The sequence below is a fragment of the Drosophila albomicans genome, chromosome X (assembly GCF_009650485.2).
Source record: "Drosophila albomicans strain 15112-1751.03 chromosome X, ASM965048v2, whole genome shotgun sequence".
NCBI classification, from domain to species: domain Eukaryota; kingdom Metazoa; phylum Arthropoda; class Insecta; order Diptera; family Drosophilidae; genus Drosophila; species Drosophila albomicans.
Window position 1 is genome coordinate 21,511,285 of NC_047627.2, and position 18,679 is coordinate 21,529,963.

The window sequence follows — 18,679 nt, forward strand, 5'->3', positions numbered from 1 at the left end:
AGTGGGTGTGTGTGTGTGTGTTGCTTCTGCTTCATGTTGCCTACTCGACCATCAATTGCTGAGGAAAATGCATGAGCAGCAGCAACAGCAACAGCCACAGCTTCTGCAACAGCAACAGCAACTGCAACTGCAGCATCAAGCAGCAGGAGACATGCATTTGACAATGGTGACAACATGCATATTATGTCAACACTGGGCAACAGGTTCAAGAACGAACCGCAAAATGTTTTACTTAGTTCAATTGAATATTTTTGCACAATTAAGTATTTTTGCGGTATATTAATTTGGTATATTTTAAGAATACTACTTTAATTTTTTGATACCCGCTTCACAAAAGCTACGATAACTCTGTGATCTGAGGTTTATGTTTTACAGTATTTTGTCGGTATATTAATTTGGTATATTTTAAGAATAATACTGTATTATTTTGATACCCGCTACCCATAGGTAAGAAGGATATTTTAGATTTCTGCTTTGTATTTTGTATATTTCAGTATTTTTTGGTAATTAATTTGGTATATTTTAGGAATATTACTGTATTATTTTGATATCCGTTACCCAAAAGCTACTATAACTTTTTGCTCTGTGGTGTGTATATTTCAGTATATTTTAGATATATTAATTTGGTATATTTTCAGCATAATACTGTATTAGGGTATTTTAGATTTGTGCTTTGTACTTTGAATATTTCAGTATTATGCGTACTACTTTAACCGCAACCCAAAAGCTACTATAACTTTGTGTTCTGTGGTTTATGTTTTACAGTATTTTTCGGTATATTAATTCGGTATATTTTCAGAATAATACTGTATTATTTGTATACCCGCTACCCATAATTTAGAAAAATATTATAGATTTGTGCTTTGTATTTTGTATATTTTAGTATTTTTTCGGTATATAAATTTGGTAGATTTTCAGGAATAATACTGTATTATTTTGAAACCCGTTACCTAAAAGCTACTATAACTTTGTGCTCTGTGGTTTATGTTTTACGGTATTTTTTCGGTATATTAATTTGGTATATTTTCAGCATAGTACTGTATTTATTTAGAAGAGTATTATAGATTTGTGCTTTGTATTTTATATATTTTAGTATTTTTTCGGTATATTTTGAAAATAATACTGCATTATTTTTATACCATAACTTTGTGCTTTGTATATTTCAGTATCTTTTAGTTATATTAATTTGGTATATTTAAAGAATAATAGTGAATTACTTTTATAGCCGCTACCCCTTTTAATATTCATATTTATGTTGAATATGTTGAATATATTAGATAATAGCATATATATTAACGTTTTTTTAATTGTGCTACTCTTGGAAATATATTTTTTGGCTAAAATTCAGCTGAAATTCATGAAATTATAATGCATCCAAGCAATAATTCCCAAATCAGTTGTCAACTCCATTAAATATCGAAATACTTAAATTATTAACTAGTATATCTAGAGTTCATTTCATATCAAGTAACTCTGATATTATTATAAGTTAAATGAGGTTATTTGATATTAAATTGAATTCAGTTAAAGTGGAGAAGTCATCTGCAGTTCATAATCAAAATCGTATGCTGTTGTCTAGTGTTGTCTGAAGATGACACGGAGACAGACAAACAGCACACACACACACACACACACACACACACACACACACACACACACACAGAAACACAAACTCGTTTAATCACAGAGGCAAAGGGTTGGAGAAAGGCGGTCAGGCGGGGCACCTTCGAGGGTTGCATGCGTCTGCGGTTGCACGTTGATGCAGTTGTTGTCATTGCAATGCTGTTGTTGCTGTAGCTGTTGTTGTTGTAGCTGCATTCAAGCTGCATTCATTGCATCATTTATGCATTTAAACAATCTAAGGCCCCCAGAAACGACACGTCAAGTGTGTAAAGTCCTTGGAGTGGGCGGGCGGCTATTGGGAGAGGGTTTGGGGGCGTGCCAGGCGCCGGATATGCAAATTATGTTATGTGTCAAGTAACCGGAAAATTCATTTTAATTGCCGTAGAAATGCAATATTGCATTTACACACACACACACACACACAACAGACCGAGAGAGCCTTTGGCAAATGGGCGTGGCATTGCACACTTGACTGCTCGAGGTGCTAATAAACTGTTAATGGGTGTTACAGCCATTTCCTTTTCCTTTGTCGCTGCCTTTTCCCATGCCTTTCCTTCACGTTTTCCTTCGGCCTCTGCCATTGACATTGGTCAAGGCTTTTGAGTTGTATTTTGGCATTGCGTAAACCGCTTAAAATGTGTTAGAAAAAAAAAACCAAACACACACGCACAAGTGCTGACTCTGGGTTGGAGAAGAACACAAAAAACAAAAACAAAACAATACACAACAAAAAAAAAAAAAGAAATGTGGGTGCGTCTGTGGCCTCTAACCACATGCATGCTTACCGCAAACGAGCCACTCAACGAGTATTTCAAAATAACAGACAGCCGCAGGCTGGCTGACCAGCAAAACCAAATGAAACCAAACCAAAGCCGACTTCATCAACAGCAACAGCAACAGCAGCAGCAACAGCAACACCAACAACAACAATCAACTAAACTGCAATTGCAACAGCAACAACAACAACAACAAGAGGCAGATGCTCAAAATGCAATTTTTCACTTGATGCAGAGGCCTGTGTAAAATCCAATCAAGCCTCAAAAATGTAAAACGCCTGCTCGGGTTTTAGTTCCAGCTTCTGATGCTGTTGCTGTTGCTGCTGTTGCTTCAGCAACCATTGCAACTACTGCTGAGAGTTGCAACGGCAAACGAATGGATGTGGATGCTTTGTTCTGGGCAAGGAGGCGGCTTAAAAGCAAAAGCCAAAGCAAGCTGCGGGCAGGCGCAAACAAACAAGAACTCGCACCAGAGTCTATGCACATTGAGCCACATAGGCACAAGCACAACAAACATCACGACCCTTCTCCTTCTCCCCCTCTTCCTTTCCCCCTCTCAGGCGGCTTCTTTCCCTGTTGCACTCAATGTCAGCAATCTGGACTTATTACGCCACTTAAAGCTTAAAAATAACTCAGACTGCATCTCTGCAGTGCCGTGTCTTCGGCAAATAGCACAACGACAATTTGATACTCTTCCACTGTCTTCTAATTATGTGTTGCACTCTTAATTAGAAAGTATTGGTGTCTTCACTTCATCATACATATCTTTCAGGGCAATCAGTTATCTAAACAAGTCAAGTATTTCGTTGGGAAAATTTACTAGTTTGCCTTACTTTCCCCAACGAAGAATTGAATCTTGAACTCTTTATCGAGTATAAAGCAATTCTCTCAATTCTGTCTTAATTATAGTATATCGCACATATATTGTTTATATTTAAAGTGAAGCTATGCAATCACTATCACAATGACCACTTCTGTAGTCGATACGTAATTGACTAGTTTCTACACGTTAATTTACTAAGCCAGCTTAAGTATCTCACTCAATTATCAAATGCAGCTGAAAGATAGTTCACATACTTTTAAATTTGAAAAATAAATAAAATAATCTATTGTTTAAATGCTCACTGAAAATGACACTTCTGTTTTTATTATTACATTGATTTCTTTTATGTAATTTGTAAAACTAGTTATTAAATTAAAATATATAGTATAAAATGTATGCAAGTGTTGGCAAAACTTAAAATTCTACAAATTTAATACACTCCAAGAAAGGCCTTATGATTAACCTATTTATATATTAAAGTATTCTATCGCATAACTTTAACTATAAAACAAAATTTGAAATGTTCATTAAAAATTACTTGATGCCAATAACTATTACTTTTAGTCGACTAAAAAATGTTAAATGTGCATCGCATAATTATTTTAAAATTTAAGAATAACTAAAAACAAAAACTGAATTTGATATGTGCACAAACAATTAATTGATGCACATAACTTTGCTTTTAGTAGAAAGTGTATCGCCTAATTAATTAAAAAAAATTCTACCATATTTAACTGATTATAACTGATTATGACAATGTAATATATTAAGTACAATATATTATATTTTTAATGGAATAGAATATCGATATACTAAATATAGCTTTCGGTATATTATAGTATTCTTGCTATGTATAGTTATCTGGTATCTTTTAAGAATAATACTGCACTCGGTTGCCAAATATAGTTTTTGGTATATTTAAGTATTTTATATATATATATTCTTCTGGTATATTTCAAGAATAATACTGCTTTGCTTTTATTGAAAGTCGAGCACATTCGATTGTAGTTTTCTTACTTCGTTACTCTACTTACATATTTATATTAATATTGAAATTGCACAAATTACTTTACATCCTTTTGACTTAATTGTGGTGCATATTTGATCACAGGTTACCTACTCAATGGTATATTTTAAATGTAGTATCACTCTTGACTTGTTTATATTATTTTCTTACTATATTTTAAATATTTATTTTATTTCTTTCCTTTTTAAGTATAACGTTTTATTTTGATACACAATAATATAATAATATATCAATTAATAAAAGATTGACATTACTTAAAAGAACAGAAAGAAATGCATTTAGTCTAAGTCATAGCAACTAAGCTTTGCTCTGTTGCAAATAGGTTTCCCTAAACGAAACTAAAGCAGCGCTATGCGAATGAGTGTGACAAGTGTTTGTACATAAGCTTCATCACAAGCTGTTTAGGCCCAATTTATGTGAGGGAATGAGTAGTCAGGTCAGTCACTCAGTCAGTCAGTTGGGGGACAGTCGAGACAAGCCTCAGACACCTCGGCGAGATAATTCAATGGACACTGAAATGTCGTCACATTGTCGCTTCGAGGCCAACTGCAACAGTAACAGCAACAGCAACTGCAACTGGAAGAGGAACATCAGCAACAGCAACTCACACTCTCAAGTTGTGGCTGTTACTGTGGACAGTGGCTGCACTTCGTGTGATGGCATCTCGTTTGGCATCGTTTTGTTTCTTCGTCGTTTATCAAATGGCCAACGGGGCGATCCCCCGCCCCCAATGCCATCGCCATCGCCACCGCCTCCATCGTTGCCGTTGGCCAACGCGTCGGCTAAGTGACAAGCAAAACCGCGAATTGACCAGAGAAAGTCCAACTCTCCAGCCGTAGCAGTTGCTTTTTTGGTAGGCCTTCAACGCGTGTGCACACACAGTTGTACACTTATGCACTTGCAGGAGGCAGGAGGCAGGAGACGGAAAGGAGGTGAAGGAGTAGGGCAGAAGGCTGTCAGGACGTGTGCCGCTGCACGTTATTAATGCAGACAACACACAGACGCACACACACAAGGAATGGCAAGCAGTGCGCTATTGCTCGACGAGCACGAATCACAAAAGATGCGTGCCTCGTTGCAGCAGTTTACCTCCTTGTTCATCCTTTCCTTTCCATTCCTTTCCTTGCTTCACTCCAAATGCTGCATGCTGTATGCTGCATGCTCCATGCTGCCTGGTGCTTGGTGCTTGGTGGTTGGCGCCTGCTGCCAGAAAGCATTGTTTTGGCCCCAAAGTTGACCGAAAACTTGGGATTGTTGGTTGCTCGTTTTTGGTTTTACTGGCCAGCCAGCCAGCCAGCCAGCTATCCAGATAAAGGGACTTTCAGTCCGGAAGGATTGCATTGCATTGCACTGCACATCGTTCTCCAAAATGCAGCAAGTCCTTTTTGCAATGGTAAAATGGCTGAGGGTGTGCATGGACGGGGACGGGGGCGTGGCGTGGACTCTGAGGCGTGTTACTGTATCAATTTATGGTTGAATTTGGTGTCTTCTCTCTGACTGTTGATTTTGCGTTGCGTCCTGCAGTCCGTTGAGTCCTTTAGTCTCATCATTGCTCTACTGTGTGTGTGTGTGTGTGTGTGAGTGTGTGTGTGTTGAAAGTCTGTTGGAAATGTTCTTGGCATACCGGAAATAAGTTTGCTGTCCGTAAAGTTAGTTGATTTAGGCATTAAAGCGAAGCCAGATAAGGAAGCGACGAGGCACAACACAACACACAGACACTTTGAGCATTTATAAACAATGTATGGCTTAATTTGCTGTTAGTTAGTGGCAATTGTTGTTAATTTACAGGCCAAAACCAACAGACAACAACATGTGAACAATTGTAGACTGAGCATTATACAATTTTTGTGGATCTATCTACAATATTACGCCATTTAGTTAGTGGCCAGTTCAAGTGGCTCGCTCTGAGATTTCTTTCACCAAGTAATGCACCTTTCGTGGACTTAGTTTATTCAAAATTTCATCCAACAGTCTTCGGCAAATAGTAACATCACTGATTCCCAAATTCAGCTCCGCTTTTGTACCCCTAGCAGACGCTAAAAGATCACCATGCGTCAATTCTCTACATTTGTGTTTTTCCATATCGCAGTTTTCTTGGAAATACATTTTAAGCGACACTGAATTTCTTTAAACGTTTTGCTCTCCTTTCTAAGTTCAAGGATTCTTTACCTTACTTCCTTGCAGCAATAGTTATAGATTTTCAATAGTTATAGTGTATTGTTGTATAAATTAAAATAATGATCGTAATTAAATAAACTTTTCTCAAGATGACAAAAATGTTCGACACAATATGATGAAGAAAATCAAAAACTGCTATTTTAGTGAAGAGCCAAAACCTTGGGAACGTATGCAAGCAAACTAAATCTAAAAGGGTTTCTGATGGTTTCTTCAATCTATATTTTAGTTTATAAAACAAAAAGGAATAACTAAAAAACCTTTATATAGTTCTGCTTCTGTCGCACTGCTATTTCAATGACCGCAGCTCCAATTGATGTTGTTCACTGATATCGAAAAGAGAGCACAACACGCAATGAATTAATGCATTTTCCTCGGATTTTTTTTGTTACTCACGTGTTAACATAATATGTGAAACTTTAAATGCCATTCTTTGTTAAAACATTTGAACCCTCTCTCTTGCTCGCATGAATGGCATACCACAGACGGGGAATAAAAACCCAAAGTCCAATTAAAATTTAACTACATCAAAGTAGCAGCAGCAGCCAGAAGCTGTTTTAGATGAGACATCGACGACACCCACACACACACATACCTTTTTATATCTACATGTGTGTGCGTATAACATTTAGCAAGTTTAGTATTTTGGGTTCGAGTTTGGGTTCAGATTGGGCTCGAGAGTGCTCTGTGGGAGCACAACAGCTGGACATGTAACATGGACATGCCAACTATGGCTAAAAAAAAACGAGAGAACACAATGACCAAACAAACTCACACTAACACACACACACACACACACACACACACACACACACATACACACATACTGAGGGTATCCATGGCATGTTGAAATTGCGCAGCTTTACGGCAAATGCCGCAAATTGAAACAATTTACATGTTGTACATGTGTGTGGGGCCATCAAAGGGTTAAACTTGCATGTAAACCGTCCGTCCACTCGCTGTCCGTCTGTCTGTCTCTCTCTATCTGTGTGTAAGAGTGAGTGTACATATGTATGTGTGTGTGTGTGTGTTTGCTATTGATGCCTTCGCGCGATTGAGCAGTGTCGCCCATCGTCCCATGAATTTTGATTTAGCCCCAAAGCCGAAGCCAACAATACAAAAAAAAAATTGGGATATATTGGAATATTCAAAATTTGCATAGTATTTTTATTTTATAATTAGTTTGTTGAAGCGTATTTTTATCCAGCCTTCAAGTGGATTATTCTAAAGCACACACTCATTAAAATTATATATGGGTAATTTTATACTGAAACTGAAAAAAACGTATACCCAAAAATGTTTTGTATTTTAAATAAAGATGAATCTTATAGCTCTTGATTAACACTTTAATTAAAGCTTAAATTTGAATTTTTATAATAATTTGAAAAATATTTTAAAAGTTCAAATCTTTATTTCAATTTTATACGTTTAAATATTATATTTCTCAATAAAATGAATATAAACATTTGACAGAATTTTCAAAATGTATTTTCATTATTGACATACAATTTTAATTCTTAAAATTATTATTATATAGAATACGTTTAAATATTATATTCCTAAATAACATACATTTCATTTCTAGACATTTAAAATTGAAATTTTGAAAGGATTGACAGAATTTGACAGAATTTTAAAAATGTATTTTTATTATTGAGTTAATATTTTAATTCTTAAAATTATTATTATATAGAATACGTTTAAATATTATATTTCTAAATAACATAAATTTCATTTCTAGACATATAAAATTGAAATTTTGAAAGGATTGACAGAATTTGACAGAATTTTCAAAATGTATTTTCATTATTGAGATACGATTTTAATTCTTAAAATTATTATTATATAGAATACGTTTAAATATTATATTTCTAAATAACATAAATTTCGTTTCTAGACATATAAAATTGAAATTTTTAATGGATTTTCAATTTTATTTCTTTAAGATTTGAATTTTTTAAAACTATTTGATGGGAAGAAATTTAAACAATGTATTGTAGCTTGAGTGTCAGTGTGAGCAAAGGTAAGACGGGTTAAAAACGGTAGAGAAGTAATGAAATGCTTAAGGAAAACGGCAAAAATCACCACAATAGAAAGAACAACAACAACAACGACAACAAAAAGAACAAGAACAACAACAACGAGGTGACAAACCGCGCGTGACCCGTTGCCCAGCTTCCGGGAAAGTCGCGACGCGTCGCATCGAAATAATAGGATAGAGAAGATGAGAAGTGAGAAGCGAGACAAAGCAACGCGTCGTTTGTCGGTGACGGCAAGCGCGGATTATGGCGCGTTTGTTCACGACTTTCGGCTTTCAGCTGGCCACGTTTTCTCTTTTGCTTACTTTCTTTTCCTTTTTTGCAATACACAACCACGACGGCCTTGTCCACAAATTCAATCAAGCCTTGCCACACTTTTTCCCTGATACGCTTTCCGGTAAATCTCAAAAAAAAAGAACTACAACTGAATAGGCTTGAAATTTTAAATTCAATTAATTTAAATTCTTAGTAGTTTGAAATTATTACATATATTAAAATTAAAACTAACTCCAAATGATATTAAATTATAAAAACAAAATTTTAAATATTTATATATTTTTATATAAATGGCACAAATTTGTTAAACTGACAATTGGCACAGAAAATTTAATATTTCTGAAACTAGATTCAAGAATTTAAATAGATTTATCGTTCAAAATATGTATCAATAAATATGTATATATACGACAACTTTTGACCATTAAAACAATTAAAATATGCATACCGACAACTTTTGACCATTAAAATTATTAAAATATACCAAAGATTCCATCTCCAAATTGGCATTGGTTCAAATTTTGTAACGCGAGTAGAAAAACTATTCAAATTGTTTGACCTAATATCAGTAAAGTTTAATATTCTGTATAAGTTCAACGAATTTGCACCTTCTAAGTGAACATCTTACTTTTTTTTATAAAATTCTTATTAAATTTCATTATTGTAATTTCGAAAATTATAAAAGTTTAAGCATTCATCATGAAATTGAAAAATTGTTTCACCTTCACCAGAAACGCAATTTAATTTTTTAATCTGACTATTTTTCGACATTTAGAAAACTTGCAACTTCCATCTGAAGAATTCTATTTTCATTCAAAATACGATGTAATTCGATGAGCATACAATATTTCTGAATTAGATTTTACAATTCAACTTTTAATAAGGCAATATTTCTGATATTTGATTTAAAACCAATTGTTATCATACGTCATGCAATTGAATAATTTTTCTACACGAACAATAGAATTTTTGTAGATCTATCAAACTATAAAAGATTAAAAAACTCTTTAAAACTGTTTGATTTTTTTAAAGTTTGGTCAAGCATTTCTTTCTTCTATTATCAAAAAACCTAGAATTTTCGAAACATAATGTATGAACCTTCCATCAAAAGAAGATACAGACTTTGAGTGTTACAGTTTTGTTCGTCAGTCGTTATTTTAAATTTACATATTTTAAATGAAAGCAAATCAGTGAGCAATTGAAAGTCTTCAATCTACAAGAAATTGTAATGGTATTTGAAATGCTGCAAATGATATGCACAAACACATATACCCAGATTGGCAGAGTGATTGTCAGGTCATTAGACAGCCGGATCACAGGACTCAACTGTTGCTGTGCGCTCTCTGTCTCGCCAACGTTTGTTCTGTCTCTCTCTCTCTCTTTCTCTATCTCTGTCTCCGTCTCTGTCGTTGTATGGCGCAGTAATAACCTTTATAAAGCAAATTTACAATAAAAGGCAAATGGTGAATGCCGCATGCCACATGCCGCATGTTGCATGTTGCATGGTGGATGGCCAAATGGCTATACCACGCCCCCTTCCCCTTCCCCAACCCCCGCCCCCTGCCAGCCGATGTGCCAATTTTTCTGTAGTCCGTTGTTTGGCTTCCGTTTGGATTTTTGCCGCGATTTCCTTTCGCGTTTCTGCTCTCTTTTTAATCCCCCTTCCCCCCTTGCCACAATATACATTTTTTTTGGTTGATTTTGTTGGCTTTTTTTTTTGGTTTTTGGTTTTTTTTTTTGCGTTGTGCTTGTGTGTTGGCCAAAAGTCAACCCATGAGCTGTGGCATTTTTAAGTAATTTTTATAGCTTAAATGAAGTCGGGAGGGGGGCAAAGAGACAAGAGAGAGAGAGCAACTGGACAGCATATTGAGGGCGTGAATCACATGAAATTGAAGAAGAAATCTGCAGCTAGGAATTTTAAAGTTGTTACATGACCAACAACAATGACAACTCCGCCGACAAGGTCAGCGGATGTGGTCAGTCATGCCTCCAGCCCCGAACATCCTGGCCCCAAACGTGCGGGGGGGGGGGGGGTGCTCTGGAGACGTGGCACCGAGACCGAAAAGGGGATGTGCCTCAAAAACTGGGCACTGACTGATGGCAATGGCAATGGCGATGGCGATGGCGATGATGATGGTGATGGTTAGAGTGAGTTGAGTGGGTAGAGTGGGTGAGGGAGGCCCGCTGATGTCCTGTGATGTCGTAGGATGCGCGTCGAAAAGCGACAAAATATGCAAGGATCAAACCACAAATTCTCACCCGTGAGTCCACAATCATTTTGACACTGGTTACAGCGTGAAGGCGGCGCATGTTCCACGTGGATGCGATGAGATGGTGAAGAGAGAGAGAGAGAGAGGTGACTAGATTTGCGTTTGGATAGTTGCATGCCACAGCTAGCCGCATGTGTGTGTCCTCGCATGTCCTGTGCGTAGTTGTGCCAGTTCCTGTCACAGTCACAGCTATCCTTTTGGCACATCCAGTTGCAGGAAATTGAAAAGTGCAACGCAAATTGCGTTCCGCTGAAGGCTCCAAAATTTCCAACGCTCGTTCAATGGCCAACAACGTCCTCTCATGGGCGCGTCGAGTGGTTGACAATTGATTTGTGCTTATGTGTGTCGTCCGGTCTCTGCTTACTTGCACGTAGACACCGAACCACGGACAACGGCCAACCACGAACCACGGTGTATGTAAAATGCCGTTTGACTGTGATTTAAAGACATTAACATGATGGCCCTCCAAATTGCATTGGCCTCACACTCACACACACACACACACACACACACAGACAACTTCAAATTCAAGTCAATGGCGTTTTAGGAAATGTTGCTCTATTAGACCCAAGCAACACTTGCTTTAAACGAGTTAAAAGTTACTGAAGAGAGAAAGAGAGAGACAAAAGCAATTGTTACATACATAACATATATGGAACATTTTAACAACATTTTTCGACCTTAAAATAAGAATTTTGTTTTCTCAAAACGATGGTTAAAAAAACAAAATCTTGTTGTAAGACTTTTGCAACCTAAAAATATTGTTTTTAAATCAAGATTTGCAATATTCTTTTCAATCAAGAATACAATATTATACAAAATTTTCATCTTAAAATAACATTTGTTAATCTTAAAATGCGAATTTAGTATATATGTATATCTTGATTTAAGATTTGCAATATACTGAAGTTTCAGTTAATAATTGCGATTCTTAAATTGATACAAAATTATTAAGAATAGAATCTTAAAGCTTGGTTATTTTTAGATCAAGGTGAATGAATTGAATTCTTTTATCTTATGCGAAGTACTAGAAACAAGTTTTGATTAGCCTTAACGCCTTAGTAAAGAAATATTCATTTAAATTGTGTTATATTTTCTATGATCTACAATAATGTTTGCATACTTTCTTTATATTTATAGCTGTTCCATTGTTGGAAAGAGTTGTGTTAATTCATTGTCGTTTTGGCTATAAAAAGAAGACAAAATTGTGCGTCTAAAAAAAGTGCAGGCTCACGCTCAAGGACATCTGGAGCAGTTTGAGCAGGAGCCGGAGTCGGAGCAGCACGAGCAGGAGCACTATTCATCGCATCTGCATCATAATCATAATCATCATCATCATCATCATCATCAGCATCATCATCAACAGCTGCAGCATTCACAGCAGTTGCTGCAACAACAGCAACAGCAACAGGTTCATCAACAGCATCTCTACAACGAGCACTACAATTCACAACAGCACCAACAGCATCACAGCAGCAGCAACAGCAACAACAACAACAACAACAGCAACAGCCACAAAATGCATTTGACAACAACCAGCAGCAATTCAACGGCATCGAATGCCAACAACAACAACAATAACAACAACAACAACACAACCAATAACAATAATAATAACAACAACAATTCGAGCAGCAGCAACAACAACAACACAACCAACTCAAATGGCACCAACAACAACAACAACAACTCGAGCAGCAATAGCAACAACAACAGCACCGAACAGAACACGCCCCCAACACCCGCCCAGCTGCTAAACGAAGCCTACACCAAGATGACCTCGGACATCTTGGCCGAACGAACCCTCGGCGACTTCCTCACCGAGCATCCGGGCGAACTCATCCGAACGAGCAGTCCGCTCTTCGTGTGCACCGTCCTGCCACCGCATTGGCGATCGAACAAAACGCTGCCGGTGGCCTTCAAGGTCGTCTCGCTGGGTGACATCATGGACGGCACCATGGTCACGGTGCGGGCGGGCAACGATGAGAACTATTGTGCCGAGCTGCGCAACTGCACCGCCGTCATGAAGAACCAGGTGGCCAAGTTCAATGACCTTCGATTCGTCGGACGCAGTGGCCGAGGTGAGTCAACACAATTTGTACTACAACTTACCTTACATAAGCTGGCAAAGTAATAGATTAAGTTCTTACTCTTACTCTATCTTAAAGGAGATTGCCTGACTTACTCCATAAACTGTTATGAAAAGTAATGAAAAGGATTCTCCTTACATAAACTAACATAGTAATAGGTTTAGTTTAATGAGAAGACAATGCTTACTTTCTCTTGCTCTTGCTCTCCCTTAGGTGAGATTGCCTTACTTATTCTAAGAACTGCTTACACTACAATTTCTTACAAAAGCTGACAAAGTAATAGATTAAGTTCTTAGCGAAGACTATCTTTACTTACTCCAATTCTATCTTAGAGGAGTTTGCCTTACTTACGCTATAAACTGCTATGAAAAGTAATGAAAAGGATTCTCCTTACATAAACTAACATAGTAATAGGTTTAGTTTAATGAGAAGACTATGCTTACTTACTCTTGCTCTTACTCTTCCTTAGGTGAGATTGTCTTACTTATTCTAAGAACTGCTTACACTACAATTTCTTACAAAAGCTGACAAAGTAATAGATTAAGTTCTTAGCGAAGACTATCTTTACTTACTCCAATTCTATCTTAGAGGAGATTGCCTTACTTACGCTATAAACTGCTATGAAAAGTAATGAAAAAGATTCTCCTTAGATTGCCTTACTTATTCTAACCATTGCTTACACTACAATTTCTTGCTAATTGAAAGGTAATAAAAAGGGGTTTTCTTACATAAGCTGACAAAGTAATAGGTTCAATTCTTCCTATTCTGTGTAATATTTACTTCATCTTAATGATCCTTACTTCTCCTAAGAACTAAAGCTTTTACTATGGTATATACTATATGTATGCTTACAGAAACTGACCAAGTAATAGGTTTAGTTTCTTGAGGAGACTATGCTAACTAACTTTTACTCTTCCTTTGGTGAGGTTTTCATACTTACTCTAAGAACTTTTACACTACAATTTCTTGCTAATTGAAAAGGGGTATTCTTACATAAGCTGCCAAACTAATAGGTTCAATTCTTCTTATTCTTACTTACTTGATCTTAATGAAGATTTCCTCACTTGCGCTAAGAACTGAAGCTATTACTATGGCATATACTATATGTATGCTTACAGAAACTGACAAAACAATAGGTTTGGTTTCTTGAGAAGACTAACTTACTCACCCTTAGGTGAGGTTCTCATCCAAATCTAAGAACTTTTACACTACAATTCCTTGCTTATTAAAAAGAAGTGAACAGGATTATCCTTACATCAAATGTCAAAGTAGTAGGTGTAGTTCACGGAGGAGACCATCCTTTCCTACCTTACTCTTTATTACTTCTTACACTACAATTCCTTGCTTATTGAAAAGAAGTGAACAGGATTATCCTTACATAAACTGTCAAATTAATAGGTGTAGTTTACGGAGGAGACTATCCTTCCCTACTCTTACTCTTTATTAGAGAAGATTTACATTACTCCAAGAACTTCTTACACTACAATTTCTTGCTTACCTAAAAGTAGTGAACACGAGTGTCCTTACATGAATTTATAAAGTAATAGGTTTAGTTTCTAGAGGAGACTATTCTAACTTACTCTTACTCATACGCTCCCTTAGTTGAGCTTACCTTACTTATGCTAGTTAATTAAAAAATAGAGAACAGGAGTATCCTTAGATAAACTGAAAAAGTCATAGGTTTAGTTCTTAGAGAAGTCTATCCTTACTTACTCTTGATTGATCTTAGTAAAGATTTCCTGACTTATAATAATAGTTTTAGTTCCAAGGACATAAAAGGTTAACAATTAGGCAGATTTTTGTTTGACATTTGTTATAGACCCCAGAATGAATGTTTTACGATTTGCTTGAAATTAAATGCTTGCGAATGTCGGACTTGACATTCATGTCTCAATTTAGTTTTAAATATTTAGTATTAGCCAATTAAATGATCAAAATAAATGCTAATATTTTTTGTTGAATTCTTTTAAGACTTGAATTAACTTTTAAAAATTGAAAATCGAACGTCACTTAAAGACTTGGAATTCATAATAAAATATACTATGAGTTATCGAAACATTGCGAGAACATTATGCAATCAATTATACTCGTATCTTAATTAGTAGAACATTTTTCTATTCATCTGCATTGCCATTAACAAAGCCATTTATAAACACAACACTCTTCATTTCGGCACTGCAAATATGTATTTCTGTGTTGCTCTGTGCTTGTTTAAAGCTATCGCTGTCTCGCTCTTGGGTTTGGGTGGAAATTCATCATCATCATGAACGTTTCGTAGCCGAAAAAGTTTCTCAAGTGCTTCTCATATTGTCTGTGGCTATTGGCATTGTTGTTGCTGCTGTTGTCGGTCCTTTCTTTTGTGGCCGAAATGCACTCGAAACAATTTGTTCAATTATCGCCATCCTTCGTACTGCGTCCTCTGTCCTCTGTCCTTTCTCCTCCCTCACTTCCCCCGTCTCGTCAGCCATTCGCCATTCGCGCTGAGTGGCAAAAGTTTTGAGTGCGTCCTGCCCGTTGCCATTTGTGTCTACTTCTCACACAATTTTTTGTTGTGTTTTCGCTTCTTTTTTTTTGAGAACGCGTATTATTCGGGCACTTTTTGCATTGTCTTTTTTTTTGTGTGCTGTACTGACTTTTGTTGCTTTTGCTTTTTGACACAGAGCAGGCTTTTGTAGCCTTTTGTAGTAACCGCTTGTAAAGCGTTGCACAAAATTGTCAGCAGTTCATTACGGAGACGGAGACGGATACGGAGACGAGTTCCCAATCCAGAGCTTTGGGTCTTTTATCTTAAAGTGTTTTAATAAACTGTCAAGTCAAATGGACTTCAGGCACTTTAATTGGTGTATCAAATACCGTGTGTGTAAAATGTTACAAATTTCCTTTTTTTTTTTTTTTGGTTTTCGGTAGCTAGACTTAATGAGTGGCGGAAGGAGAAGGTTGCCAACTGCTGCAAACCGCAAAAACCAAAAGCTTTAACTGCGACAGCGACGTCAGCAGGAACCGAAAAACGAGACTCTGTCTGTCTGTCCAGTTGTCTGTCTGATTTGCCGCAGGATTCATGCATTGTCATTCATTGGTCATGTCAATAGACGCGCTTTCGTTTGAATTCACATTCGCATTCGCATTGAGGCGTTTAATTGTAAATTTCCCATTCATTTAGGCTGTCTGGCAACAGTCAAGAGAAGCGAACAGTGAACGGGAGAGCAAACAAAATGACTCCCCATTGAGCTCCATTTCGCCACGTGGAGTAACGTGATCCAAGCAAAGAAAAAATTGCTTTATTTCACATGCTTTTTTTTGTGTGCTTACTTCTTCTTACTTTTGTGTGCTGGAAAACCGCATTTGAATTCAAGTGAACGATTATCGTTACAAGACAAACGACAGAAAGAGAAAGAGAGAGAGCGAGAGAGATAGTTGAATGGTTACTACTACGACGATGGCTGCTGTTTCGATGCCTGTGTTGCATGATTTGTTTGTACTGTGTCGTCCGGGCCAACGCGTCGCATGCGTGATTTATGCCCTCTGCGTTCGTTAATCGTTATGCATGGCTTGGCTGTCGCTCTCGTTGTTGCTGTCGCCGTGGCCGCCATTTTGTTTTAGCTTCTGTTTCGCTGTTTCTGTCGCCAGCTAATTACAATAGCAAAATAGCAAAATGCATAGGCAACGCAACGCCCCTCTTCCCTTCCTCCCCCTTCAGCGCTAACCCCGCTTTTGATATCGTGTGCGCGCGTCATGCAATTTAATTACCCAGTCATCGATTTATTTGGCCCCTGCGCCTTGCACTGGGCTACACTTTTAATTAGCAAAGTGCCATGCACATGCACGCATACACACACACACAAATACGCACACACGCACACCCGCATAGAGAGAGGAGCTTGCACGCATATAAATGCATGTGGCATGTGAAGAGGGAGTGACTATTTGGTGCCAGTTGGCGATTGTTACGAGAGTTTTTACAGCGACCCACGTCGATAATTCCGCCAGCGCATCCATAGCGAGCGAAAGAGCAAAATAGAGAGCGAAAGAGAAAGAGAGAGAAAGAGAGAGTGAAGCAGTTTCAGCAGTAATATTATCGACATTATCTAGAGCTGCAAAGTCAAGCTTGAGCAGCTCATAATGGTCTCACTTTTCTTATTTACACAACTCACTCCAGCCATTTAAGTCTGCCGCAAAATGAAGTGAACCGCACGCCGAACCCGAATCTGAAACCCCCAACGAAATCAAAAAAAAATGGTGAACTCCCCTAGCCAAGCAAAACGAAAGCGAAGGCGAAAGGCGTTGCTGTCGTTGCCCCAAAGTGAAAAGTAAAGAAATAAACGACAACAACAACAAAAAAAAAGGGGCGCATTTTGCCGGTGTTTGAGTCGAGTTGAGTTTTTTGGGCGTCAAGGCAAGACAAATGCCTGGCAAAAGTCGAGACGCGTTCTAGCGTTCAAAAAAGGAGGCGTTAAAAAGGCAAGACACAGACCAAATAAAAAAAGAAAAGTTCTACGAACTGACACCTTGACTGACTGCCTCTCATTCTCTTTCGGTGTGTGTGAAAAGGATACACCTCGAAGGCAGCCAAAATGGGGCTTTTTTTTGGGGGGTTGGATTTTGGGGCATGCAACAGGCAACGGCAGGCATTCAATTGTGTGTCATTTGCAGTTATGATGAGCGACTTAAGTGAAATCTAGCAAAATTCTTGAAACATTTGAGAGAGAGAGAGAGAGAGTGAGAGTGAGGCTGATGGCATGTTGTTGTGTAGGACATTAAAATCAAAGCTGTTGACAAATAACTGAAATCCTTGTAGCAAATCCTTGGCAATTTGCAGAACAAGCGTCATAAATCAATTGGGTAATGAAAGGCATACAAAGGCACAAACACACACGTGTCGTGCGTGAGGCAGAGGCAGAGACAGAAACAGAGACAGAGGCAGCAAGGCAACAAGGAGACATGAGAAACTCAAAGCAAGACAAAGTGGAGTAGGCCACACTCGCACACACACACACACACACACGCACACACACACACATCTGTGTGTCTGTCAATACTTGTGGTAGAGTCACAAATCCCAGAGGCAGCAAAATTCAACTTAGTCACATAATCGTTTTCGTGGCTTCAAATGTACAATTTGCGGATTATTTGCAATTAAATTTTTGAAGCCCGAGCCTTGTTTGTTGCTTCGATACACATATTTTTCGTTCAAATATTTGCACCGCTTTTGTGTCATATTTCACTTCGGTTCGTCTGTCATTTATTTATTTTGCCTTGCACACATATTTATTTTATTTCCCAAAACTGTCTTAAGCCATTTGGCAAACATGATGGCTGCCAAAAATTCTCAAACATTTTCTCTTCATTTTCAACCTCACCTGTGCGCTGTATGTAAGCCCTTGAAAGCTTTCTGAGCCATCTAAATCCGGCCAGTAAGTCGGCCTAAACACCAAAACGCATTTTGCGGCTTATTTGGTTTACCAACCCACTTTCCGCTTTCCACTTTCCACTTTCCACCTTTCCACCCGCCATTTGCATTTTCTTTTCAGTTTTTCAGTTCATGTGTTCAGCCTTTTTTTTTTTTTGTTGCCCTTCCATCTT

At 37.5% G+C, this 18,679-nt stretch overlaps 1 protein-coding gene across 4 annotated transcripts in view; it reads left to right on the forward strand.

Annotated features, from left to right (window-relative positions):
* Positions 1-18,679, forward strand: part of LOC117577093 (runt-related transcription factor 1) — a 55,737-nt gene that overhangs the window by 23,006 nt on the left and 14,052 nt on the right. For all 4 annotated transcript variants that reach the window (XM_052004279.1, XM_034262198.2, XM_052004280.1 and 1 more), the window contains exon 2: positions 12,150-13,090. In XM_052004279.1, coding sequence (XP_051860239.1) covers positions 12,529-13,090 — 562 coding nt within the window. In that variant the 5' untranslated portion in view covers positions 12,150-12,528. The remainder of the gene's footprint in view (positions 1-12,149; positions 13,091-18,679) is intronic.